We start from the raw sequence: 27417 nt of genomic DNA, 5'->3' as shown, positions 1-27417 counted from the left end.
CACCTGATGGAAAGCGCCCAAGGAAGCTGACTGCCCCGTGTGGCCTTTTCCATGTGTACGTTACCAATGTGACGGGGCTTTTTTACCATGCCAGCAGCCGTGCCTTTTCAGTAACTTCTGAATGTGGCATCAAATGTTAATAAGGGGCCTGATCTTATAGATCAGGGGTGTCCAAACATTTTAGCAGAAGGGCCACATCATCTCTCTGACACTGTGTTGGGGGCCGGGGGAAAAATTAATTTAAATTTAAAATTTGAATAAATTTACATAAATTATTAGAGATGGAACTTATATGAATGAATGAAGATCTTGCAGTAGCTCAAGGCCTATAAAAGGCCTTGCCCAAAGCAAGGCTATCCTTTCCTTTGCTGCCACTGCTGTATCAGACATGAAACAGCAAGCAATGGAGGGAGCCCTTGTCCCACAGCTCAGGTGAGAGGATGAACAGTTGTCCTTGTGTTGAGAGCAGTTGCACCAGGCGAGCACGGGCTCCAGCAAGTCTCTGGAGGGCCAGAGGCTCATTGGAGACTGGAGGCTCCCTGAGGACCAGATTGGGAGCCCCCAAGGGCCGCAAGTGGCCCCCGGGCTGGGGTTTGGGCACCCATTATAGAGGTTGAAGTAGATCCAACGGAGTAGGTGGGAGCTTAGGGCTAGATGTGCCCAGAAGGGCAGCGGTCAAGCTTTTCCCACGCATTCCACTAGGAATGAATGGGTGCCACTATACTGAAAATTGGTCAGTGAGCACCCACCAGGGGCTTGTGTGTGTGTATACATACATACGCACAGACATCTATACATGTGTATGTGTGTATACACAGTGTGCGTACATTGTGTGTGTGTGTGTGTGTGTGTGTGTGTGTGTGCGCGCGTGCGCATGGAAGCTATTCGCCTGGGGTGCCTGCTGCCTTGCACTGCCACCATCCACAGGGGCCGAGAGGGCGCCATGGGCACTTCCAGGCCATGCAGCCAGAGGCCGCCTCCCTCCGGCGAACATGAAGCTGGCTGTGCCGGGACGGCGAGGAGACCCGCCCCGGCCGTGACCCCGCCGCGTCCCTTCCCCTCCCCGGCCGTCCTGCACGAGGCTCCTCGGGACGGAAGGAGCGCGTCCTGCCTGCCTCCGGAGGGCAGCTCTCCGCCCCTTCTCCGCCCCTCCCGGCGTGTCTCTCCAACCGGCTTGCAGGGACGGCGGGGCGGCAGGAGCGCTGGGCGGCCGGAGCGCGATGCCCACGCCCCCGTGCCGCGCGCTGAAGAGGAGGGGGCGCGGTCTCCAGGGGGTCTGCGCCCTCCGCAGGATGCTCCTGCGCCCGCTGCCGGAGCCGCGTTCATGAGCCCTCTGCGCCCGGCTGCCTGCCCGCGCTCGGGAGAGCAGGCTGGGTCGGCCGCGCTCGCTGCCGCCCCGCGTCCCTGCCGCCCCACTCCTCTCCTCGCCCCCGCTCCAGCCCGGGCTCGCCAGCAGCCTGAGCCGCGCCGCAGACCGCGGGGCGACGGCACGGATGTCGGTCTCCAGGTGCTGCAGAGGAGGCGCAGGCGGGAAGCCGGAGCGTCCTGCGCAGGGCCAGCACTGGAAAGGTAAAGCGAGCGAGCGAGCGGGCGCGCGCGCGCAAGTAAAGTACAAGTGTGCCGGGCGGCGTTCACGTACAGAGCCGCTGCCCGGGCAGGCAGGAGCCCGCCTCTCCGGGCTGTGGTGGGAAGGTGGCTGCCCTCGCAGGCTGGCTGCCGTGAGGACGCTACTGCGAGCCCACCACTGTGCTGCTGTTTTGCCTGCCCTGGCTTGGCCCCGCCCTGAGGGAGCAGGAGGGAGGCATGTGCCCAGCCGCCCCCCGGGGCTCGCTGGGGGGCGCCACTGCTGGGCGTTGCAGTGCAGCGAAGCCCCTTTGCTCCCCCAGCTTCCTTTCCTTGGCTCCCCTTCTGCAGCCTTGGCGCATCTCCTGCTTCCTTGGCGCCCTTCTCCAGCCCAGGACTGGAATAAACATCTCCTGTTTTGAAGCTCCTGCACCCCGCTCTTAGCTCCCCTCCATTTATTTTGGGGGGGGGCTGCTGTCCCCTCAGTGTGTGTTTGCCCTGCTCCTAAGGGTGCTGCCTGGGCTGCTTCTGCCTGCTGTCAGGAGCAGCTCCACATCTGCCCTCCCCCCGCCGCCACCTTCCAAATCTCCTGTCGTTCAGGCAGCCCTTAATTTGTAAAAACTAGAGATTGCAGGACTTCTGGTTCAGGAAGGTGACCCCCTAAATCAAGCATGAAGTTATTATCTGTAATACTTATGGGGCAAGCTGTGGCTTCTCACTGGTAGGTGAATAACTTTGCACATGCTCAGAGGCACTCTTCTGCTTTACAGTGCTCAGAGTCCTTGAGAAAGCGGCTAATAAATATCATGTTGCGTTTCAGTACTGTGAACAGGTTACAGGAGTCAGGACTAAGGTCCCGATCCCATCCAACTTTCCAGCTCTGGTGTAGCCACAATGCAGCACCATGGTAAGGGAACACATGTTCCCATACCTTGAGAAGGCCCCAGTGACTACCTGTCCACCACAGGCTGCAGAGCACACCCCACTGGTACAACTGCACCAGCACTGGAAAATTGGATAGGATTGGGCCCTGAGACAACAAATTTAGGGATTGATAAATCCTGATTCAGTTAAGTCTGCATGTAGACTTTCCAGTAATCAGGGACAGAGGTTGGAAGGGAATTAATTCTTCATTTCCTTTCCTCCTGTGATAATGGTGAATGAGTTTCTTCAAGTGAGGCTCAGGTGGAGGGTTTTTTGTAGCCTCTTAAATCCAATCTCTAGTTTTCTTTCTGGTTGTATTGTGTTTAGGTTGACGAGACAGTGATTGTACCTTGTCTGCCATTTCTATATACTGTATAAGCCTCCTTTGATTCCAGCGGGGCTCTGTCCATATTATGTGTTTATTTTTCAACTAGCAGCACTACCGTTGGGTCTGATGAAACAGCCTGCCTATAAATCCTGTATCTGACAGTGGCTAATTCCAGGGACTTCAAGGAAATAAACAATCAGTTTTTTCTGACATTCTTTTACGGAAAAGCAGTGATGTTTTGCTTTTCATGCTGCACTTCTAATAGTTTAAGGATACAATTAGCTGGAGCAACAAAATTTGTTACTTGTTGCCGTGGTCACCTTAACTAAAGATGAGTCTGCACAAGGTTTTTGGCAGGGATTAGAAGTGCCTCCTGTAGTCCAGGCCCATGTCTAAAGCTTGAGTTTGTCCCCTGCTGAGCAGTGTGGCTCACTAAACGGGAACAAAAGTGGAGCTGGTGAATTTCCAGTTCAGAAGTCAAGTGCAGTACAGGAAACAGGAGAAGCTCTGGTGCAAATGATCCATACATAATACAGCACACTCTGGTATATACAGTACTGAAAATCTGGGAGTGGTTTAATATGCCTCTGGCTTTCAGCCATTGCACAGAAGTCACTTCTGTGTAGGAAGCTGTGACTCCATGTGTAAGTTGTAATACATGCCAATTCTATGTGCATTAAATTGCTTTGCTGTATGTTAAGAAGCTGTGATTGGTCTGAGCTTCTCATTATGTTTATGCACAGTGATTTATATGTGCATAGCATTGTCATACTTTGCAATTTATGCAGAGGACTTCCAGGTATCTAGAAAATACATGTCTCTTCCATGGAAACAGATATGTGCAAATGTATCCCATGTTCTATTTTTCAATGCATTACTGATTTTCATGAACATTCTGATAACTTCATAAAAATGAGATAAGTGGTGCTTATGGTAGACATGTTAGTGTGAAAGAATTAAGAACTGTATGAGAAAATGGCAAGATAAGCCTATATGTTGCAATAGCTTTTTAATCTTTTTTTGTCCATTGGGAGCCATGATTTTGAACATATAATATTGACATGCACTATTATAGTGACATGTGCTTGTTTTCTCCCTCTCATTTAACCTGACAATATATGGTAGAGTTCTTCAAAGCACAAAATCATGATCATAACAGTAACTGCTTACCATATCCTTAGATTCTTATTTGCCAAGTGCCTGGAAGGTTGCTTTCCACTTTGATGGTACTATCCTTATTTTACCTGAAGGCACAAATCAAGATTAATTTAGGGCTGTAGACTATAAAGAGATATGTTAATTAGTTTAAAATATGTTTTAGGTCTTCCAGATCCTCTGTAATTATTGAGGAGGATGCAGCTGCTTAAATTGATTTTCTTTGTAAACCACTGACAACTTTTTTGTTGAGAAGCAGTATATAAATGTTTTTACTACAGTAATATTAATAGTAAGTTGAGTTAGATGATGAACTGCCTAACAAAGCAATAATTATCTATACATTATAGCATATGTAAAAATGAAAGTGGGCTGTGGCATGAATTTTTAGGAAGAACTAGGTTGAGTGAAGTTGTCTGTGAGGTTTGGATGATATTAAAATTTTTCACTGCTTTTCAAAAATCAGTAAACAGACAGTTGAAAAATTAATGGAGAATGTCTTGATTATGGCATCTTAACTGGACCTGTTTAGGGCTTTGTTTGCCAGGACATGTATGTTGAGATGAAAGCCTATCAGCCTGATCCTATACAGACTTACGCATACCCAAATCTATTGACAGCAGTGGGTTTAGGAACACTTGGCTAAGCATAGACTGTGTCATACATTGGAGTAGATCTGTATTTACTCACTCACACATCCACGACAAATTTCTGAATGATACCAGTGTACCGTTTCCCTGACTGTTGCCCTTGTACCTGCTATGTGCTAACAGTGATCATTGCTCTTTTCTTGTCCCCCAATGGTATGTGTGGTGCTTCTCTTCCCATTTTAGCCTCACAACAATTCTGTGAGATGGGAAATCATGCTAAGAGGAAGTCACTAGCCCAAGGTCATGCAGTGACCTTCAGGGCTGAGCAGGGATTTCAACCAGGGTCTCCTAGGTCATAGACTGATACATTGATCACTACAGTGTGGGAGACAGTTTTGGCTGTGTATTTTTGAGGAACTTCTGTAGCAGAAATTATTTTTAGTGCTGTAAATTATGTAATGGTTCTAGTAATGGTGCCTCTTTTTTCCTTGGAAAGGGCTGAGTTTGAGTCATTCTGTAAGTTGGAAAAGATTAAGGCTGTTTACCACATATATTTTTGTATTGCATTGCTGAAGTGCTACCCATTATATTTGGGTAAAGAAGTTGCCCTTTGTATTTGGGTCATTTTTCCTAAGGCTACTTGCAGCCAATGCAGAAGTAATATATTCCGATTTTTTGTTTTTCACTTTTGGTTTAGAGATTTGGGATGGGTTGTGGGAACTATGTATTGTCTCACGCCATCCTGTCCTAAAAGCAATTAAAACTAACCAGGATTTTATCTGGATGTAGAATCTCATTGAAGTTGGAAGTCTGATTATCCTTACTCACAGTCAGGGCCAGTGCTTCAGGCTTTGATAAACCTGAGGAGGAAGGGGCTATTCACACTGCAGGGAAGGAATGGACTGTGTGTGTGTGTGAGTATGCAGTTCAGTGATCTGCTCTTTTATAACCACAGTTAAGAAGTGCTTCATTATGTCTACTCTACCTGTAAGTGGACTTACTAAAAATGACCAAGTGCCTGCAACAGGGAGTAGATTAGGAGTAACACTGAGCTAACATTTGCACAAGGTTATGCCTTCAGGGATATACCATTACTGCCCATTGCAACTGCAAGACTAATTTGTAGTTCAAAGCCCCCATGGCCTCTTAAGGTTTTTCTTTGGGGAAGGGGGATTGTAGATGTGTCCCAATCATTTACCTGTTCTAAGCTCAAGTGAAAACAGAACAAAATTAGGAATTGATATGAAGGCCAAAACAAAACAGAAGTAGTAAAATTCGTTCTTGGCCCCATCAACTGGCAGCCAGCTTTGGTTCATTGTGAGACCTACATGAAAACCCAGCCACATGGGTGGCTAGGCCTGCAGCTGCTCCAAGGCTTTCCCCAGGGGACCTCACTCTTGGTAACCCTAGAGCAATCTCCCTGTTTCAATCCCCTAATTGTATCAGGTGCATCCTACTGAATCTGTGGTGGTGTTGTCTGAAGGGTGGACATTGCTCCCGCTCTCCAACTTCGGCCATACTAACTCCACTACTTGAGGATGGGTGTTCATCTTCAAACGCTACAAATCTTTTGTAGTACAGGTAGAAGAGAAATTATCCTTCAATGACAATTCTAAATTAGGACTTCCAGTGTACTTACTATAAATATCATTTATTTATTTATTTAAGTCTTCCCCCCCCCCACAAATCTTTTCTATTCTTTGCCTTGCATATGTCATCTGAAAAGACTGCAGGTGGCATACATACACCTATATTTCACCCAACATTTATCCCTTATAGTCACTCACTGCCCTTATTTTCTACAAAAGTACAACTGCATCAGGTGCCATTTAAAATTCAAAATAATAAAGTTATATATAGTAAGTAATATATTCAGCATGTTTCAACACATGCATGGAGGGGAAAGAGTGTTTACACATTGTTTGGTTAATGTTGTTCTCTTTTTTCTCTTTTTTTTGGGGGGAGCTGAAATTTGCAATATAGTCAGTTCTCTTTATATGTGAATTTGCTATCTGCAAATTTGCTTATCTGTGAGGGGCAGAATTGCTGCCTTCTCTCATTATCTGCTAATATTGTCTAGATTGGGCCAATTTTCTTCATCAAACAGGCATTGGTATTGGCCCATGGGGAATTGTTGGACAGATTTGTACCCACTTCCAGACTTACCCCACCATCTTGGGCACCATCCTGGGGACTCCTGCTGAACCTTCACAACCCTGGTGATGATGAGGTCTCTGGAAGACTACCTGAGCTCTGCCCTAAGCCCAGGGTAGATACCAAGAGACATGTGGAGGAGGAGATGGAAGGATGAAGCAACACTCTCCCCACTGCTGAACTCTGAGGCCTTGTTGTTGGGCCAGCAACCTTCAGTGAGTTGAGGGGTAGCCAGCACAGAGGAATTGCCATTGCCACAACCATCAATGGATATCCAGCACAAGTATCAGATGTTGGAGATGTTCACTATTATCACTCAGCCCCATAGACTTTAAACTAAGATTCAGGTTCATAGAGTTTGTAGAATGTATGGTGAAGAGAGTCCCCTGGAACATAACCTCATTTTTACAATATGCCCAGTGATTCAGAATCTGCTAATTTGGTATCCATTTGGTTTTCCAAGAACTTAATCCTTGTGGATAGGGAGAACTGACTGCATATAATTTGAAGAATTCGTATCTCTGCACTTTCAGAGTGAGTGTATCATGTTATCAGTGAGCGAACTTCTCCTATTTTTAGAATTCAAGCCCAGCTATTGTATTCCTTTGAGCATTGCTATTTTTGCCTTTATTATGAGAGAGCACTTTGCTGTATTAGATTTATGTGACAAAAGAGACAATATTGAAGTTTGGGGTACAGTGTGGGCCATATCTCATAGATCTTGGCTAGGCTGCCTCTACACATTCATGGCACAGCTAAGTGGGGTGAGGTGATTACTTTAAGTAGTGGACTGGTACAGGTGGTGCCCCTGCTGGCTACCTCTGCTGACCACCTTAACTATACTTTTGATTGACTGACTGGCTGCCCCTTTTGGTAACAGTGATGTTGTGACTCTTCTGAGTTGTTCTTCAAGCGGCAGAGAAGATAGGGAAAAGAAGGAAACAGAGAATACCAGAGTATGGTGGGCTAGAACAGTTTCTCTATCCAACCACTCTACCCTTCCTTTCTCCCTTTCCTGTCTGCCTTTTGAAAAGGCAGAGTGGGACTCAGAGGAGGAGAAATAGAATAGTGGTGATGGCAGCAGCAGGGAAGGGACGATTGGTCAGATGGGATGGAAAGGCCACTCCAATGGATATGGCTTGGGCTGGGGCAGGAGATTGACTAATGGGGGGGGGGTTAGAAGATTGGGCATGATGGGGGGTAGAGCAGATTGGGGCAAGAACATTGGATGTGGGGTAGAAGTTCAGTGAGACTGGTATAGCATTGCTAGGAGATTAGGGCTGCAATCCTATACACACTTAAATGAGAGTAGGTACCCTTGAACCCAGTGGGACTTAACTTTGAATAAACAGGTATAGGATTGTGCTGTTGCCAGTTTCTTGCCTCTGCAATGAATTTTCATAAGATGGCCTTAGGCAAACTGCACTCTCAGTTCCAACATCCCAAGTGTAACATGCTCTATGTAAATAGAACTGTATTATTATTATTAGTGAAATGGTTGCAAGCTCCTTTTGTTTGCTTGTTTTTAAAGGAGATTCATAGATTGTGCACTACTTAGAATCATGCAGAGATTTACTGTACATTATACTATAGATTTGCTCCAGAACACGCTAGTGTACCAGACCAGACACACTCACTTAGGGTGTAATCCAAAATGCACCCCAGGCCAGTGCAAGTCCCCTGCGCTAGCCTCCCGGTGATGCAAAAGTGCTGTAAGGCTGAATCAGGAGGGTGGTGCAAGGGACTTGTGCCAACCTTTGGAGGCTGTATGTGGCCCTAGCAGTGCTGGTGAAAGGTGAGTTTGCGCTGGTAGTGGCCTCAGGGATCTGAGGAGGGTGGGAAGGAGGTATTGCAGGACTATTCCAGGGCGGGGAAGGGCAGGCAGAGGGCAAGCCCATGGGTGGATCAGGCTAGGAGGGGGGTGGAGCCAGGATCTGTTACTTGAGCCAGATCCTAACACCACTCATGGACATCCTGGCTAGTTCTGGGCTGCTCAGATCTTTAGGTGGCACAGATCCCAGTAGCCCCATTCAGGTTGCTGCCATGTTACCCGGGGAAGGGGAGTCGACTGCTGCCAGCCCAACCTTGCACTGAATAGAGCACATGCCAGCCAACTTGCCTGTTCTAGCACAGGATAGAATTGAGCTGGTAATCCTGTTGTCCTGCAGTTCTTGCATAACCTGCATGTCATTTCTGGCATAGCATCATTAGATGTTGAAAAATCACCTTGGAAGTTTTTTTTAATGCCACTCCCTAGGATTTACTTTTCAAATCCTGAGACAGTGACAGATTACGCTGTTATGTTTGGCCAGTATTTCTCACTTTCAGCATTTATCTGCTGGCTGGACTGTGAGTGGATTAAATGTTTATGCAACATCTGCTGCTGGGTTGAAACTTTAGTCTTGTTATAAAATATTAACTATTAAAATAATGATAGTAAGACAGATGTTGCCAAGTATTGCATCATGAATAGCTAATTTTTATAAACTGACAATTTTTTAAAGAAATACTTGATAAACAATGCAAGTCGATTCCTCCCCTAACTTTAAGGCCTTTAATATAATTCTAAAAAGTATTCCTGCACAGAGCTTACATTAAGAATTTTTTTTGCTAGTATCTGATGTTTGGATTCATTCATTCATTGGATTCATTCATTCATTCGTTTGTTCCTAGTCCTGGAACGAACTGGAATCCCTAGCATGTATGCACTGCTGAAACAGAGGCGCCTGAGTTGGCTCGGTCATGTCGTGAGAATGGATGATGGCCGGATCCCAAAGGATCTCCTCTATGGAGAACTCGTGCAAGGAAAGCGCCCTACAGGTAGACCACAGCTGCGATACAAGGACATCTGCAAGAGAGATCTGAAGGCCTTAGGGATGGACCTCAACAAGTGGGAAACCCTGGCCTCTGAGCGGCCCGCTTGGAGGCAGGCTGTGCAGCATGGCCTTTCCCAGTTTGAAGAGACACTTGGCCAACAGTCTGAGGCAAAGAAGGAAGGCCCATAGCCAGGGAGACAGACCAGGGACAGACTGCACTTGCTCCCGGTGTAGAAGGGATTGTCACTCCCGAATCAGCCTTTTCAGCCACGCTAGACGCTGTTCCAGAACCACCATTCAGAGCGCGATACCATAGTCTTTCGAGACTGAAGGTTGCCAACACACACAGGATTCATTCTGGATTTTAAAGGAAAGTAATATTTTCCCGGTACTGTGGAAAAAACCATTTAAAATTAAAGGACAACTTTTATTTAAGAAACAACATATTTGTGGGCCAGTATAAGGATAGAACATGTAAATATAGTAGATAAAAGTAATTTTAGAAATACTGTATTTTACAGTTAGAAGTTGTATTACAGTTGTATTTTTACAGTTTTTAGCCCTTAAAAACTGCTTTTGGATACCAGCTGCTCTGTGTAACTTGCTCCTCTTTAAAATATAGTCACTATGGTCGATGCCTTGTATATGTCCTACAGAAGTAAATGGTGGGTCCCAACTAGATGAGTTATTGGTAGATATTCTACAGCAGGGGTGCCCAAACCCCAGCTCTGGGCTCACTTGCGGTCCTCAGGGAGCCTTCAGTCTCCAGTGAGCCTCCGGAGATTTGTTGGAGCCCTCACTGGCCCGACAAACTGCTCTCAGCATAAGGGCAACTATTTGACCTCTTGCATGAGCTGTGGGATGAGAGCTCCCTCCACTGCTTGCTGTTTCACATCTGTGATGCAGCAGCGGCAGCAAAGGAAAGGCCAGCCTTGCTTTGTGCAAGGCCTTTTATAGGCCTTAAGCTATTGCAAGACCTTCATTCATTTATGCAAGTTCATCTTTAATATATTCATTTATGTAAATTTCAAATTTTAAATGTAAATTAATCCTCCCGCCCCGGCCCCCGACACAGTGTCAGGGAGATGATGTGGCCCTTCTGCCATAAACTTTGGACACCCCTGTTCAACAGCATCCTCTGTTTGGATTGACATTGGATTGACACTTTCATTGACCTGTCCACCACCACCCCAAGATCTCTCTCCTGATCTGTCACAAACAGCTCAGAAACCATCAGCCTATATCTAAAGTTTTGATTTTTTTGCCCCAATGTGCATGACTTTACACTTACTGACATTGAAGCGCATCTGCCATTTTGTTGCCCATTCTGCCAGTCTGGAGAGATCCTTCTGGAGCTCCTCACAATCACTTCTGGTCTTCACCACTCGGAAAAGTTTGGTGTCGTCTGCAAACTTTGCAACCTCACTGCTCAACCCTGTCTCCAGGTCATTTATGAAGAGGTTGAAAAGCACCAGTCCCAGGACAGATCCTTGGGACACACCGCTTTTCACTTCTCTCCATTGTGAAAATTGCCCACTGACACCCACTCTCTGTTTCCTGGCCTTCAACCAGTTCTCAATCCATGAGAGGACCTGTCCTCTAATTCCCTGACTGTGGAGTTTTTTTAGTAGCCTTTGGTGAGGGACCGTGTCGAACGCCTCTGAAAGTCCAGATATATAATGTCCATGGGTTCTCCCACATCCACATGCCTGTTGACCTTTTCAAAGAATTCTATAAGGTTTGTGAGGCAAGACGTACCCTTACAGAAGCCATGCTGATTCTCTCTCAGCAAGGCCTGTTCATCTATGTGTTTTGAGATCCTATCTTTGATGAGGCATTCCACCATCTTACCCGGTATGGATGTTAGGCTGACCGGCCTATAGTTTCCCGGGTCCCCCCTCTTTCCCTTTTTAAAGATAGGCGTGACATTTGCTATCCTCCAATCTTCTGGCACTGTGGCCGTTGTGAGGGACAAGTTGCATATCTTAGTCAAGAGATCAGCAACTTCATTCTTCAATTCCTTAATAACTCTTGGGTGGATGCCATCAGGGCCCGGTGACTTATTGATCTTTAATTTATCAATGAGGTCTGAAACATCTTCTCTTTTAACCTCTATCTGATTTAACTCCTCGGTAAGGAGCGGCCGTTCGGGCAGCGGTATCTGCCCGAGGTCTGCCGTGAAGACAGATGCTTCAGAACTCATTTAGTTTCTCTGCCATCTCTAAGTCTCCTTTTATCTCCTCTTTCCCTCCCTCACCATCCAGAGGGCCAACGCGGGTTGGTTTCCTGCTTCTAACATATTTGAAGAAGCTTTTATTATTCCCCTTAATGTTGCTGGCCATGCGTTCCTCATAGTCTCGCTTGGCCTCCCCTATCACCTTCTTACATTTCTTTTGCCACAGTTTATGTTCCTTTTTATTCTCCTCATTAGGGCAAGACTTCCATTTACGGAAGGAAGCTTCCTTGCCCTTCACAGCCTCTCTAACTTGGCTCGTTAACCATACGGGCACCCTCCTGGATTTAGTGGAACCCTTCTTCCTTTGCGGTATACACCTCTGCTGGGCCTCTATTACTGTTGTTTTAAGCAGCCTCCATGCACTCTGGAGAGAGTGGACTCTTTTTACCCTCCCTTTCAACCTCCTCCTAACCAGCTTCCTCATTTGAGGGAAGTCCGCTTGTCGGAAGTCAAGGGTTTTTGTAAGAGATTTGCCTGGTATTCTTCCCCCAACGTGCATGTCAAAATGGATCGCAGCATGATCACTGAGCAGTAATCTCTTAGCATTAATAATTTTGGGTGTTGTGGCTTTGGTAGATTGCTAGAGAGTTTACTTCCTGGAAGAATGCTTATAAAACCCAGGAAGACTTGGTGTTTACTCTTAAGGCCATGAGAAATGGATTCTGTATCAGCACACAATCTCCACAGCTGTCTGTCTTGTCATACTTGTTTCTTAGAGATAGCACAGGCCAACACACATTTTGCTTCCTTAAATGTTACACCAGTTCCTGGGTATATTTGGGGTGCTGATTCCAAAAATGGCATCCGTTTTGCCGTATCACGTCTAGTTTTGGAGATATAGTATAGCCTCATTAGTGAATGGTTCAGTCAACTTCCTCATGAGGAAGCCTACACCATGGCTGTATCTGATGTCTTGGTTGATTCAGTTATTCAATACCTTGGGAACTCTGAATCTACGAATTTGTATTCTTGCCCTGTCATATTCAAGAGAGAAGCTGTTGGTTCTCCAGTTTTCCCTTGTAAGCCTGTCACTGGAATGAAATTCTGATAGGACTTGTGGGTTTACAAGCCCTTTTAATGAATCTGGATGTCTTTTTTTATACTTTCCCATTGCTGCAACCCTGTAAAGATTAATAATGGGAATATTTGTGATAGCCAGTGTGACATTTCTGATAAAGTTTGTAGGTTTCTCTCACATTCCTAGATAGTTTATATAGTTGTTCTTGGCTCCCTCCATGTATATTATTGGTCTTCTGGATCTGACAGATTAAGATCTCTGTTGGTGATTGAGATCTCTTTATAGTTCTCTGTTGCATTTGATACCACCTTAGGTCTCCTGGGATTATTGTTTTGGGGAGTTCCCTGATTGGGACGTGATGTCTGAAGTGAATGCTTTCCTATTTCTAGATGGTTTACGCTTAAGGTATACTCTATCACCATAAATGACACTGAGCCTCTGATACTGTAGCAAGATAATACATCAACTGTTCTGAGGTGGCTTTTGAAAGCAAACCTAAGAAAGGCCTTGTTGGGGAAAAAAATAACAAAATTATAGCATCCTTGAGGTGAGTATTGTTTTATTCTTAATCATTTCGTGATTGAGAGGCAATAGCTTATTTTTTTCTGTAAAGAAATGTTTGAATAATTTACATTACATTCGCCACCTCTAGTGGCTGAACATGGTATATACCCAAAGTGCATCTTCTGAGTTATTTTTAGCTCAGAGAGGCTAGGCAACCTCAGGGGGTGGATAAAAAACTTTTGCGGAATGGATTTGGTCCCTGGTCCAGGATTTGGAGACCCCTGAAGTAGAGGATTTGAACTACCATGCACTTGAGGGAGGTCATGGGCATATGAGTGCACAGCCCATTCGTACTGGTCAATTCATGGGTAGGCTGTGGTATTTGAACCAGGTCTTAATTTCTCAGTGATTTGCTAGGGAGGTATAAAGTTTGTGAATGAATTAAAAAAACTGTTTTAATCAATCAACACTCCTGTTCTTCTAAGAACTTCATGTTAATTAATCCTGAAAACTTGATGGAAGCCTGGCAAATTAAACCTGGCAAATTCTGAATGATTTAAGTTGCATAATTTGTATGCTCCATTAAGGGCAGTTTCAGGGTGGGTTGGGAGTCCATGTACTACTGTAATTTGAATTCTTGTGAAGTTTGCAGGAATTTGGAAGCTAAGCAGGGTCAGGCCTGGTTGGTACTTGGATGGGACACCGCCTTGGAATACCAGGTGCTGTAGGCTTATACCATAGTCTTTCGAGACTGAAGGTTGCCAAACATTTTTTTCAAAATCTAGAGTTTTTAAACTCTGTCTATACACAGCTACTATGCAGAATTGGGCTATGTTTCTCATTCATATAATTTAAACACATAATTTGCCAAAAATATTCTTATCCACTTGATAATAGCTTTTTGTTCTGACAGACTTTTAGGCTGCAATCCTAACCACACTTTCCTGAGAATAAGCCCCATGGAACAAAATAGGACTTACTTCTGAGTAGACCTGGTTAGGATTGTGCCCTTAGTTGATTTGGGTCTTGGTTAATGTTTTGCTTGTGGTGCTTTTTGAGTTGTATTTTGTTTTGTTTTGTATTTTATTAGTTTAAAATAAACTAATAAACTAAAACTCTGAGCTGCCTTCTGATCTTCTGTAAGGGAGAAGAAAGATGGGATATACATTTTTAAAACTAGTTAAAAAGCACAAGCAAACAAAATATTGCAATTTTTACAGCATAGTAGCAGATATTTAACAGAAACTGAAAACCTCCCAAAGATGATGCATATCTGTCAATTATGTGTATCAAATGATACCAGAATTGAGGTTGTAAGTTGGAGAATTAGGCACTACTTGTCACTGAGTTATAGAAAAACAGAAGATAAAATGTAATTAGGATAAGTATGAGTGCATGGATGAGAAAGTTGCAAGTAATTTGTTTCTGAAGGAGAAAGTGAACTATATTTACACAAATGTGGCCCAGCCTCTTTGGACAAAATTATTCATGCTTTTAGCTGGTTATATCTCTGTATGTTTAAAAAGGGAGCTGCCCTAATCTCTCAGGGTTGGGCTGTGAGTGTGAGGCCAAGTTTTGACACACAATCTGCTTTATGGGCTCCAGTACAAGATCTGCCTCAGGAGATGGGGTGGGGGGTTGTTTCCTTGATTCTCTTTGAACACTGAAATCTTTTTGTTACCAGATCACCAGATTGTTCTGGACCATCTGGAAGATCTGAGAGTTTGTGACCTCACGTAGCAGTGATTCTGGTTCTGTTTAACTGGAGTAATCTCAGAGGAGAAGATTTGATGACTTCTGTTTCAACCCTTGTGAATTGTCCTATAGAATGCCACTTAAATATGCTGTTTAGCATTTACATGAAGCTGCCAGGGGTGATTATACATAGATTAGAAGTGTTGTATTGCTATGCTGAAAGTATCCAAATCTAATTTGCCTAGTTTTTTTAAAATCCAGAAGCTGCAGTCTCAACTGTGAATGGCTGCTTTGACAAAGAAATGGATTGGTTAAATGCTGGTGTAGAATCCAGATAACTACTAGTAATCTGTTAGCTGGGGGTGCCCAAACCCCAGCCTGGGGGGCATTTGCTGCACTCCGGGACTCGCAGTCTGGCCCGTAGGGGGCCCCCATTCTCCAATGCGCATCTGGAGACTTGCTGGAGCTCACGCTGGCCCAGCACAACTGCTCTCAGTGTGAGGGTGACTGTTCAACCTCTTATGTGAGCTGTGGGAGGAGGGCTCCCACCACTGCTTGCTGTTTCACATCTATGATGCAGCGATGGAAAGGGCAGCCTTGCTTTGGGTAAGGCCTTTTATAGACCTAGAACTATTGCAAGACCATTCATTCATTCATTGCAAGGCGGTATATTTATTTTTATACCACCCTTCCTACAAGGAGCTCAGGGTGGTGTATATAGTTCCTTCCCTCCTTTTGTTCTCACAACAATTGTATGAGCTAACAAGCTGAGAGATGATCTAGAGCAGAGGTTCTCACACATTCAGCACAGGGACCCACTTTTTAAGAATGAGAATCTGTCAGGACCCGTGTGATGTCATGACCGGAAGTGACATCATCAAGCAGGAAAATTTTTAACAATCCTAGGCTGCAATCCTAACCACACTTACCCAGGAGTAAGTCCCACCAGCTATCATTGTTAAAAGATTATACATAGTAGCTTGTTAAAAGTACAAGCCTGTACAGGTTCCCAAATGCAGTCACATACCATGGTAGCATCAAGTCTCATATATTAAAAATAAAATATTGAAATGAATGGGGACCCACCTGAAATTGGCTCTCGACCCACCTAGTGGGTCCCAGCGCACAGTTTGAGAAACACTGGTCTAGAATTAAGAAGGCAGGAGTGTAGTATAAAACTATTTCTGGGTTTTATCCATGCAATTTTTTTAAATTAATCTTATTCGTCTATGTAACAGAACTTACCACATGCTGATCATTTAGTGAAAATGATATTTTTCAGGCATCTAAACACAGAGTGAAGAGTTCCTTAATAACCAAGAACTAATCCCATAAGATTTGTTCACCAAGTGAAGCCATTATGTTTTTCTGTCTAATTCACTTTAAGCTTTGTTTCAAGGTCAAACAGGGCATAAATAGTTGCAATGTCAACCAGACTCTGCCCAGGCTCAAAATGAGGTCAAAATGCCTGCTAACTTTATTTTGCCAGTCCTCAGTTGTATGTAATAAACACTGCACAGTAATAAAAAGAAAGACCAAAACATTTATTTTAAATTTCCAGAACCTCTCTCAGCCAAGTTAGGCCTTTACTTTCTAAAAACTCAAGGGATTACAAAATTCCTTTAATCTGATTATTACAGACAGATCTACCGTTTCCTGCTGTAGTTTAAAGATAAGCATGTCTTCCAAAGTTTCAGAGCCATATACAGTATTAACAGGGTGTGTATTTATATGAGAGAGAGAGAGAGAGAGAGAGAGAGAGAGAGAGAGAGAGAGCACACTCCATATTTTAAAAACTGAGTGTGAGAGACACACTATTATAGAATAGAAAGAGGAACATAGAAAGCTTGCCTAAGATCACAGGAGGAGAAAACAAAAGGGAGAACAGATGATGCAGCCATCAACATACATAGTCAAAGGCTTAATAAAGGGGTGTGTGTGAGAGAGAGAGATGACTTAAATTGCTGCATAGTGACTTGAAATTTTTACCACTTATATCTTCCTTAAAATCCCAGTTTCAAGGATGCTACAATTTTTCTTTTTTAAAATTATATTGCTAAACCTACTGCTGCTTTTTAAAGAGAGACTGATTCACTTCTCACTGGCTCATGGAAGAGAAGTAAAAGGTAAAAATTCAAATTCTAAAATAAGATTTTGTCACAAAATATTTTGCAAGGTTTTGAAAATTAAGGGAGACAACACCTTCAAAAAGCCTAGTTGGGAAATCCAAGGTACATTCCAGACATGCAAATAGAAGAAGTAGTGTTGGTGACTCAAAAAAATGAATGTATTTCTCCTGTCTGCTAACTGACAAGCATCCTTGCACAACTACAAACCACACTATAAGGAAAATACATATTTGTTTCACAGAATGATGACATAAGGTCAGAGCTCTCTGTCACAACCTCTCTTTACTGTTACTCTAACCAGGGACTGTGGGGAAACTTCATTTTTGGAAAGTAAGACTTCAAACAACTTGGGATTCTTCAGAAGCCCAGCTGATAAGAAAAGTCTGACTCCTGACAAATGAATGTACTTCAGGCCAAACATATATTTGATTTCTTTTCCAGACACTGATCTGCACTAGTACCATTCACACATAACTAGTGAAAAAGTTTCACAGGCTATTTTTTTCATTTCATATATTCAAACATTCTTAGGGAATTGGATGTGGACTTAAGTAAAAGAATGAAACAACATGCAAGTTTATTTATAATGAATGGGAATGATAGGAAACTGAAGGCTTATTTTTCCTTCTTCCTCTTCAAAATATTTTGGGTTTTTGTAAGCATTGGTTGTTCTGATGTGGAACAATAAATCCCAAGGAACTAAACACATTGCACTGTGTCACTAATACAAGAAGGGCATGGAATGTTAACAGAGTTTGTGACACGCCCACAATTGAAGCACATGTTTTGGAATACTGTACGTGCTGTTACTGTAGCAACATCAATGATTACTTCCAGGGAAAGGCATGAAAGGAGAAGGAAGATTTCTCAAAATATGTACTGTCCTGTAAGGGGAGATTGAATGTGACAAGTGACACTGATGCATCCTTCAATACAATTACTGTACACATTTTTTCCTATCCGTTCTTTGAATATTTCTAGCACCAATGTTATTGCTGAAGGGGCTGTATACACCATAGAAAGCTTTTAGTTCATATCTCTTGTTCTAAACCCATATACGTAAGAGTGACACAGCCCCAAGAATGGTTATTTAAAATACTGCTCTATTATTAAACATACACATTTCCCACAGTGACATAGCTACCATTGTGAAGCAAAAACCAATAAAGTTACCCTTTGGTGAAAAAAAACTAAAAGCAAGAACTCACTTTTTTCCCTTTCAGGATTCATTATATTACATTCACACAGAATAGGTATCACTGATTTCCTAAGACTCAAAAATTAAGTTTTATGCCTGGCAAACATCATTAAGTATTTTCATTTAATATATCCTGCTCCAGGCTTCCACAGATCAAAATTTATAAGATGGTTTTTGGAACAAAGACCATCCAGAAGATACCAGTTGTAGATGACCTTGCTTCACGAACACCAGACTTAAAAGTTGACCCGCATTAAAAGCAAGCTCACCTGCCAGCACACTGGTATGATCCCTGCTCCCTATGTCTAATCCCAGAGATAAATAATTGTGGACTATAGTTGCAACATCTGAACTATCTTGAAAAGTTGACTCACATACAGCATATTATAAGAGTCAGCCCACAAATTTATCAAGTGAGAGTCTGCTACATTAGACTGTCCCCATATTACAGCCTTGATCGACGAAACCATCAAGGACAAAACAGATCTCCCAAAGATCTAAGGATGTCCAAACTTTTTGGCAGGAGCACCACATCATCTCTCTGACACTGTGTCAGGGGCCTAGAAAAAAAAATTAAATTTCAAATTTGCATAAATTTGAATATATTAGAGATGGAATTTATATGAATGAATGGTCCTGCAATGAAATTTGCAAGATTACAGGCCTTCTGACCACCTATGGGTCTCCTCAGACTCACATCAGCTATGTATCTGGTGTAAGACTGAGGAGAGAAAATGGGGGATAGGATCTGGTGTGTGCTTTTGCTGCTGAGATCTACACCCTTTAGCTTGCCCCCTGTCCCAAAGCTCCTCTGAATTCCCACCGCCCATTCCTGGCCACTGCCTTGTCTGGACAAGTTTGGTGCATATGTAGCACTGCTGGTCATTTCAGCAAGTGGCTTCATCACATCCAATGATGGTGTGGTTTCAGCACTACTGCAACAGGGCCGACAGTAGTGGATCACAAGATCCACTGCTGTAAGCTCTTGTTATGATTAGACTATAGGCCCCAAGATGGTGCATGGCACAGATTTGGAACCTCTGCACTAAGCAGTTTTCTTAAGTCATTTGACTCAGCCAAGTGAATGCCTTCGCTAAATCTTGAACCTGGTTTTTCCATATTTAAGCTCAACACTGTAGACATATGGACTGTTAATTAAACTGCAAATCGCTCCAGGCTGTACTTTTGCACTGCACCATCACAGTATAAAGTCTGGTGCTATCTTTCAGGATTGCTGTGCTGCAGGTGTGAAGCTGAGGGAACATGCACCTAAAGCCTATCTAGTGAGGTTGTGGCAATGATAAGATTTGAACGAGGGGCTTCCTTTCTTATTCACTATACTAGTTTTCTGAATGCAAACCAGAGTACAAGATCTTGCTGGAGATGTCAATTATAATGGAGGGGGGGAGAGGAGAGATGGTTGCGCTCCTCTTGTGGAAGGACTGACATATTGGACTTTCACTTTCTACATTCTTGATATTTCCTGCTTGGCACAACAGAAGTGAGAACTAATCCCGTTTTGGACAAAGCACAATACAGTATAGTATTTTGGTATTTGGTTTCTAAATAAGGCCCTTGCTTTTGTGGGGCAAAAAAGTGGGAGAGGGAGACTTTTAAAGAACTTTCTAGGTTGTGTTTAATGAAGGGCAGTGGGTCACACTACAAATGGTTTGCTGTCAGGATATCTTTCATATTGAGCTTTTCTTGTGAACATGCAGCAGAACTGCCATCTACTGGCAATGTTGGCTCTGACTTAATTTCTTTTTTTTAAATGAGTTTTATGTCTTCTGAAATTAAATACCAGTAGTCAAGTACACCTTAAATATCTGCTGTAGGACATTCTTTCCATTTGGTAGAACAATTTCTTAATTTTATGAAGAAATGGTTGTCCTGATGCCACCATGCACCAGCCTGCTTAATGAAACAGTGTGTCTGAATATCTCTGTTTTTTTAAAAAAATCAGTTCATCTGTAATGCCTTTATAGCAAATTGCTTTTTATAAAATCCTTTTTTGGTGAACACTGATACCTTGGTGGATAAAGATATAATAGCTGGGTTAATATTACTAATTTACAAATCTGCAATTTTGCACAAATCTTACAATCAGTTTGCTAAAGTTAGTATTGCGAGCACATCTTGTTTCTGTGACACTTTTGTTAGATGGAGGCCATAAATAATTATCATATTTGCCCTTGCAAGGTGAGTTCCTTGTTTGTTTTTCAGTTTACAAGACAGACAAGGTCAACAAGAGATGACCCTAGTAGTGACTTGTTCAAGAACACCTAGAGAGTTGGGCCTGAGCTGGGATTTGAACTTGGATCTCTGAGCTTGAGTTGAATCCATGAAGACAGCAAAAGACAAGTTCTACAAATCCTAATGAATGATACTATAAGTTCTAGTTCCAGTGTAAAGCTGCTTACTCTTATATCTTTGCATTAGCCCTATTCAAAGAATCTTCAGATTCCACACAGTAAGAAAAAAGTTATGGCTGGAAAAACTTTGTACATACCTCTAGAATGCTGATGAGCCCAGCAAGTAATTATAAATGAGAAAATTTGACATTATTACAATTCATTACAAAAAGCTGCTCTTAGATATCTGTCTGCAAAATAAGCTATGCAATGATACAACCAAAATTGAAAGTTGCTGTTTGTTTCTTATCCTTTTATGAATTTTGTCGCTTTACTGTTTTTCTTCTATTATATTATTGTTTGTTTGTATTTATGGATTATTTACTGTGAAATATTTTTTGAAATCAACATGAGTGATATACTGTTTTAAAACACATTGTGGCATTTCAAATACATTTCTTGAACCTAGTTTTTCCATATTCAAGCTCAACATTGTGGACACATAGATCGTTATAATTAAACTGCAAAGTCTCCAGGCCGTACTTTTGCACTGCATCATCACAGTATAAAGTCTGGTGCTATTGAAAGCCTGAGGTTTTGTGTAATACCTGGATTAAAAGCAAATAAGCAACTTGTATTGCTAGCCTGGGATCTTTACCAGTACAGCATGTAAATTCTGTCCTAGCTAAATGAATATTTAATATAAAGTAAGGCCTTTAAATTATGGATTTGACCACAGCAGCAATTTGTATTATCTAATTGCCTATATAGGTGGGCCATTTTTATCCACGCGTTTGGGAATCCGTGGATCTGACTCAGCATGGGTTCTAAACCTAAGCTGGAGAGCCTGTGTGTGGCCTCTCTGGGCCTTGGAACACCTCCTGGAGGTGCTGGGAAAGCACATATGGTTTTCGCAAAAGGTGCTTCTGGTCATGTCCGGAGGTCCTCTGATGGCCCATTCATGGATTCCATTATCAGCAGACTTCTGTATCTGCAGGGATACAGGAATGGATCCCCCACGGATACAGAGGACCAACCTGTATGTGACTTTTCCCCCAAGCAAACGTGGTTTTAAAGGGAATTTAGAGTATTTATACCTCCACCCAATTTTGACAAGTGTCAGTTGTGCTGACAATGAAAAGCTCTATCGTAAAAAGTTGCTTTCTATTTGAGTTGGGTTGGAGACTGCAATATTTATATTCATTTAATCAGAGTGAGGTAGGAGATATCTCATGATGGCAGATCCTTATTCCTCTTGAAATAAGGATCCAGATCTGCAAACTCATCCTGACTTCATTGATTGAATTGTGTTGCATATACTAAGTATACATCAGTGAATTTGCTGCCAACACACCAACTGTTCAACCTGGAGATTAAACAAGTCAAACATGGATAACCAGGACCATTTTTCTTGTCCTCCTTGTTGTAGGATTAACTTAATCTGTTACATTATCATGATCTGTTTCTTTGGGAAGGAGTGCAAAACTCAGACTAAGAACACACTGACAAAGGATGAGAACAGTGACATTTTCTGTCCTTAGTGGAGACAAACCCGGCATACATTTAGTCAATATAATCATCCTGAACAACATTTTGTATATTTAATCAAGATGCACAAATTACAAATACATGTCAATAACATTAAATTTGGACACATAATTGAACTTCCTTTCAAGTAAAGAACTAGCTTTGGGGAGAGGCTGCAAGGAGAAATCTGAGTAGTCCTATATATACTTTAAAACCAAACCTGACAGAAGATCTTAATATGTTGTTACTACAGCTGTATTACTTAAGAGGATAAGAGAATTTGTTTTGGATGACACCCTTGGCTATTTTTGACAGACAGAATTTTAGCTTAATTTTTATAGAAACTTGCAGTGCCCAGGCTTGGTGACTCCAAGGAGGGCTGCTGCCAAATCCTGCACCTCCCGCACTACCACAGGAGGCACCTCGGGAGAAGGGGACGTTCATCCCCTTCCCCCGAGTAAGGTAAGCAGCCCTGCAATGGGGCTACTCTTTAGCGCAGACCAAAAGGCGCTAAAGTAAAGGTGCTTGTGTAGGGCACGCAGCCGGAACGCCTCCCCCTGCCCCCGTCCACGTTGGCACCAGCGGGAGCCTGGCGGTGAATCCTGCAAACATGCCTTATAGCACGTTTGCGACTGTGGTCGGCAGCACGGAGCCATGCTACAGACCATAGGATTGGGCTCTCAGGCACCCATTATTTGCACAATTCCTGGTTTTTCTCCTATGGCTTTAAGAGAATGTGTGGTCTGGTGAGACACCTTTTAAAGGTAAATGGATTAGGTTTATACAATTATGCTTAAGATATAACAATTAGTAACTCCTTAGCATAGTAACATACTGACTTCCTGCCCTCTTACTATTAGGTCATGCTAGACATAATCTTTCACAGCTTGCTGAAGGAAATTATGTAGACCCAGAGCAATCTAGTCATTCAGCTTTTAAATGCAGTTCCCTATACTCCTGTGAAGAAGGGTCTATATTTCATTCACCACTGGTCTGTATACTTTTTAAGTTGGTGAGAGTTCTTACCCTTCTTTGGAACCTACAGAACGTTAGAGCTCCCCCTGCTGCCATACTTATAAAGTACCAAGATATCTTGTTGCTTTCTGAATGCCTTAAGGTCAGTGTCATTTCAGAGTAAGCTCCTTACCCAGCTCACCTCTGTAGTCACACTGGGTGCCTCTAAAGGTTGGTGTCGCAAGAGTCCTCCTCTGAAGAAGGGTTAGCACTGTGGCAAGCACACATTTTAGCTGGCTACCACAGCGAGCCAAGAACTGTGAAGAAACATCTACTTCCTTTAATAGGATTTGTCAATGTAATATGTTCTTCCTAAATGTGCTGAAGTGAATAGCTGCAAATAAGAGGTGAGAGCAGCAGGGAACAATTGCCCTTTTTGCTAGACCACAGTTAAATAACTGTGTACTTCCTAGGTGTATTTTTCTATTGAACCTTTTTAGCCTCAGTTAAGTGTACTATACCATTCAAAATCTTCCTTTTTATATTTTAAGCCATTTCTGCCCAGTGTTGCATATATGCAACAGGGATCAAACGTGTACACCTGTGGGCAAGGCAGAAATAGGTTTTAACACTACCTTGTATAATGATTCCTCCACCTCAATATCTGTGTGTGTTTATGTACCCATGTTCAGCTCATGTCTGTTTACAGAAGCTCATTCCACAATAAGCCTGTCTGGTATTTTTGTAAAAATGTATCACATAGTACTTCAAGAGCTCACAAGGCAGCCTATAATCTGAATAAGGTGCAACTGAACCATCAAAAAGCTGTTAAATGACCTCAAGGGGGCTTACACAAGCTATTCAATTCCTAATAGGTATATTCATGGTCTCAAAGATTAACCAAATGTTTTCAAAGCACCAGAAAAGAAATCAAGCTGGGGGTCTTAACAGCCTGACAATTATTTGTGCTTTCAAAACCCAGGAAAACATACTAGAGGGTCTTCTGGCTGTCACCCATCTCGCCACCTATTGTTTTCAGCAGTGCTTTTTAAATCACAAGTAACATGCGCATGGTGGGGGGAGGGAGACACAGTCATTTGTGCAGACCTACTGTAATGGCCAGTGATGCAACTGCATAATTTGGCGATGTGAGGAAAACAGTGAAGGTGCACTTAAGTTTACTAAATGTGCTCAAAAACAAAAAATGAGAATTTGATTGAGTTCACCCATTCACACTTATTTTAGACAGAAGGAATCTATAGCACAACAGTGGCGCTCTAAAGAAAATAGTTGGGAGGGGAGGAACTCCTTAGAATGAGAAGGCTCACAGCAAAGGGGGGGGAAATGTGTGGTGAGAAGGGATGTAAGGAGATTAGGTGAGATTCCCAGAGGAACGGGGCAGGGGGAGAAATGGAATTTTGAGGTTCAGAAAGGAGGAGTGAAGTGAAAATTAATGGTGATGAGAAGAGAAGGGTTTAGGCAATCACAACAGAGCAAAATCCTGCTACTAAGTGGTAAGTTCCCTGGGGTGTCTACCCCACTGCCACTATTTGGGCCTGGTTATCTCCCCAGCACTGGAAACTGTGAGGTATCAGTTGTCCAAAGGGAGACTGAGGCAAAGTGATCTGAGATGTTCTGCCCATCTCCTTCCTGTGTGTCACCATAGGAGTCAGAGCTAGAAGGCAAAAAGACTATTCTGCTTTTTTGTTCTCCTTGCTGCCATGTGATGCTTCTGCCACCTTGTGAGGGGCTCCCCCAGGTCTTGTGTTTAGCCCCCAGTTCTGGACTAAGTTCAAACTTTGTCTCATCTATGTCTCTTTTTCATTACCAAGCTCCTGAAGACAAACATTGACTATGGCACTGCCACACTCAAATGTGCAGTAATGGCTGAAAGGAAAGGGAGGCAGAAACCTTGCTGACTTCCCATCAGCCTGAGATTGACAAATAGATCTCCATATCTGCCTGCTCTTGGCTTTTTGGGCTGGGTTCCTATAAAAAAAAGAAGAAAAAGGACATTTAATAGAATTGTCCAATAGCAAGTAAGAATTATGTTCTCTCACCAGAAAAACTCATGTTCTTAAAACACATCTTGCCACAAGCATGAAATAATCAGTTAATTTCATGGAGAACTTGTCACATGTTGGCATCCTTCAGTCTCGGAAGACTATGGTATTGCGCTCTGAATGGTGGTTCTGGAACAGAGTGTCCTCTCCAGTGCACCAAACCTGGGTAAAGTAGATATGGAGGATAGGCTGTTACCCACGCAGCAAATCCCCCCCTCTCCATGTCGCTGGAATGGTCCAATGGAAAGGCAGAGGCCAATACGGTTCGTTCCAGCGGCATCGCAGGAGTTGCCAGAACATGACTGTGTTCAGTCATGAACTGCCTTAGGGACTCTGGCTCCGGATTTTACCTCGAGGTTGACTCCTGAAGCCTTTTCCATAACTGGATGTAGCCACAAGGCAGTGGAAGTTTGGGATCAGAGTTTTCCTTCTCTCAGATGAGCTGCCTTCCCAGGCTAACGAGTCCCATCTACCCGGTGACTGTTTAGTCGCCTCTTACGACAAGTACAGCCAAATTGAGGGCCTATTCTTATCCCCCAGCCCCCAGGGGTCACTGGAGAACTTATGTACATGGAGCCCCATGGAGAACGTATGTACATGTTTTCCAGGAGAACAAAAGCTAAGCATTGTTGCTTTCTTTTGCCTCCTTAAAGTGTTGTGAAAAGATACTTCTGTCATATAGCTGGAATGCAGAATACAGGTCCTTAAGACAAAATTAAAGCTTTAATTGGTGCAAGTGCTCATTGTAGATGCAGCAGCCTACTTTCCATCAAATAAGTAAAAGGTTTCTGGTGCAAACTAAAAGCATTTACTGAATGTGTGACCATTTGTTTTCGTTTCAAAAGGCATGCCAGATGCATGCTGGAGATATGATATAAATTGAGGGCTCTCAAACACCTGTGCATTGGGGACAATTTCCATTTGCCTCAGTGAGTAAGAGAAATGAGTTTGTTGGTTGCTTTTGACCAGCTTTGCTGGTCATTTTTAGGGTTTGATGCTGGGACCTGACTGTGGGGTTTGTATTTGTATACATGGTTCTATCCTAGTACATGGTGTGCAGTGGATAGCTGGTCATTATGTTATCTCTGTTTCTGTCGCACAACTCTGTTTGGCACCTGGCACTGGTTGGTAGACCTTCAGGTTCCTTTTAAAAAAACAAAGTAGACCCTAATTTATAGCACATACAAAAGATTACACCTGCCTATGTTGCCCAACATTGAACCTGTTTCTATTCTGAGAGATCATTAAGTCCCTCATGATTCATTGAGGGCTAAGGGAACTATTCCTCTCCAAAGTTTTTTCACTACTCTGAGTTGAGTGCACAACAGAGTGGTTAAAGTGTGTTACAGGTAACAAATTAATGGCCCAATTCTATCCAACTTTTGATGCAGTCCTGAGGTAAGGGAAACAAACATTCCCTTACCTTGAGGAGGCCTCCATGACTGACACCTCATCACAGAATGCACTGTATGTCTCATTGGCATAGCTGCATCCGTGCTGGAAAGCTGGGCAGGACTGGGCCCTAAGTTACCCTTCTGAGACAGCACTACTATTCTCATAGACTGTTTATAGGTGCTGTTTGCTGTACATCTCAGCCCACCCACCATGGCATTGTCAGGCTCCATGTCCAACTCTGCTTCACACTAGCTATATACTGTAAATAAGGTCCAACCTTGTTATACATTGATTTTTAATACATAGATGACTCAACACGAATGGCCACTGCAAATGAGAAGGAATGTGCTGATTCCTGGAGAAAGGGAAAATGCATCCCTTTAAAATCAGTTTGTTTTTTTTAAAAAACTGCTTTTCTTACTGTTTAGAGACACTCATTCCATTCCTCAGCTGAGCCAGCAAAGGGGTCCTTTGCATTTCTGATTGCTGACTGCCTTTCTACAACAGTGAGAAAAGCTGTTTTTAAACCACAAGTGTAAACCACAATTGTAAAGGGATGCATTTTTTAATTTTTTAAACTGCTTTTATTTAACACATTTTATGGTATCAGCAGGGAGTCCCAGAATCAAACCCCTGTGGATGTGCGTCATGACCTTATTCCATAAGTAGCAATGGAGGAGAGGTGCAGGACCTTATTCCTGCAGTTCTCAAACTCTCAGTGAGTTTGAGGACCACAGTAAGCGCCTGCATGGGAGCAGGAAAGGCAGCAACATAATTTCCAGGATTGCGTCACTAAGGGGGCTGTAGGGGCTGGCGT

The 27417-nt window shown here is 43.1% G+C and overlaps 1 protein-coding gene across 1 annotated transcript in view; it reads left to right on the top strand.

Moving 5' to 3' along the window:
• Positions 1 to 1228: 1228 nt before the first annotated feature.
• Positions 1229 to 27417, top strand: part of PFKFB4 (6-phosphofructo-2-kinase/fructose-2,6-biphosphatase 4) — an 84248-nt gene continuing 58059 nt past the window's right edge. The window contains exon 1 of the mRNA XM_066614228.1: positions 1229 to 1569. Within this exon, the coding sequence (XP_066470325.1) occupies positions 1494 to 1569 (76 nt within the window). The 5' untranslated portion in view covers positions 1229 to 1493. The remainder of the gene's footprint in view (positions 1570 to 27417) is intronic.

This window comes from Tiliqua scincoides, chromosome 2 (genome assembly GCF_035046505.1).
Source record: "Tiliqua scincoides isolate rTilSci1 chromosome 2, rTilSci1.hap2, whole genome shotgun sequence".
Taxonomy (NCBI): domain Eukaryota; kingdom Metazoa; phylum Chordata; class Lepidosauria; order Squamata; family Scincidae; genus Tiliqua; species Tiliqua scincoides.
Note: the sequence above shows the minus strand (reverse complement) of the source record. Positions and strands in the feature narration are given on the sequence as shown.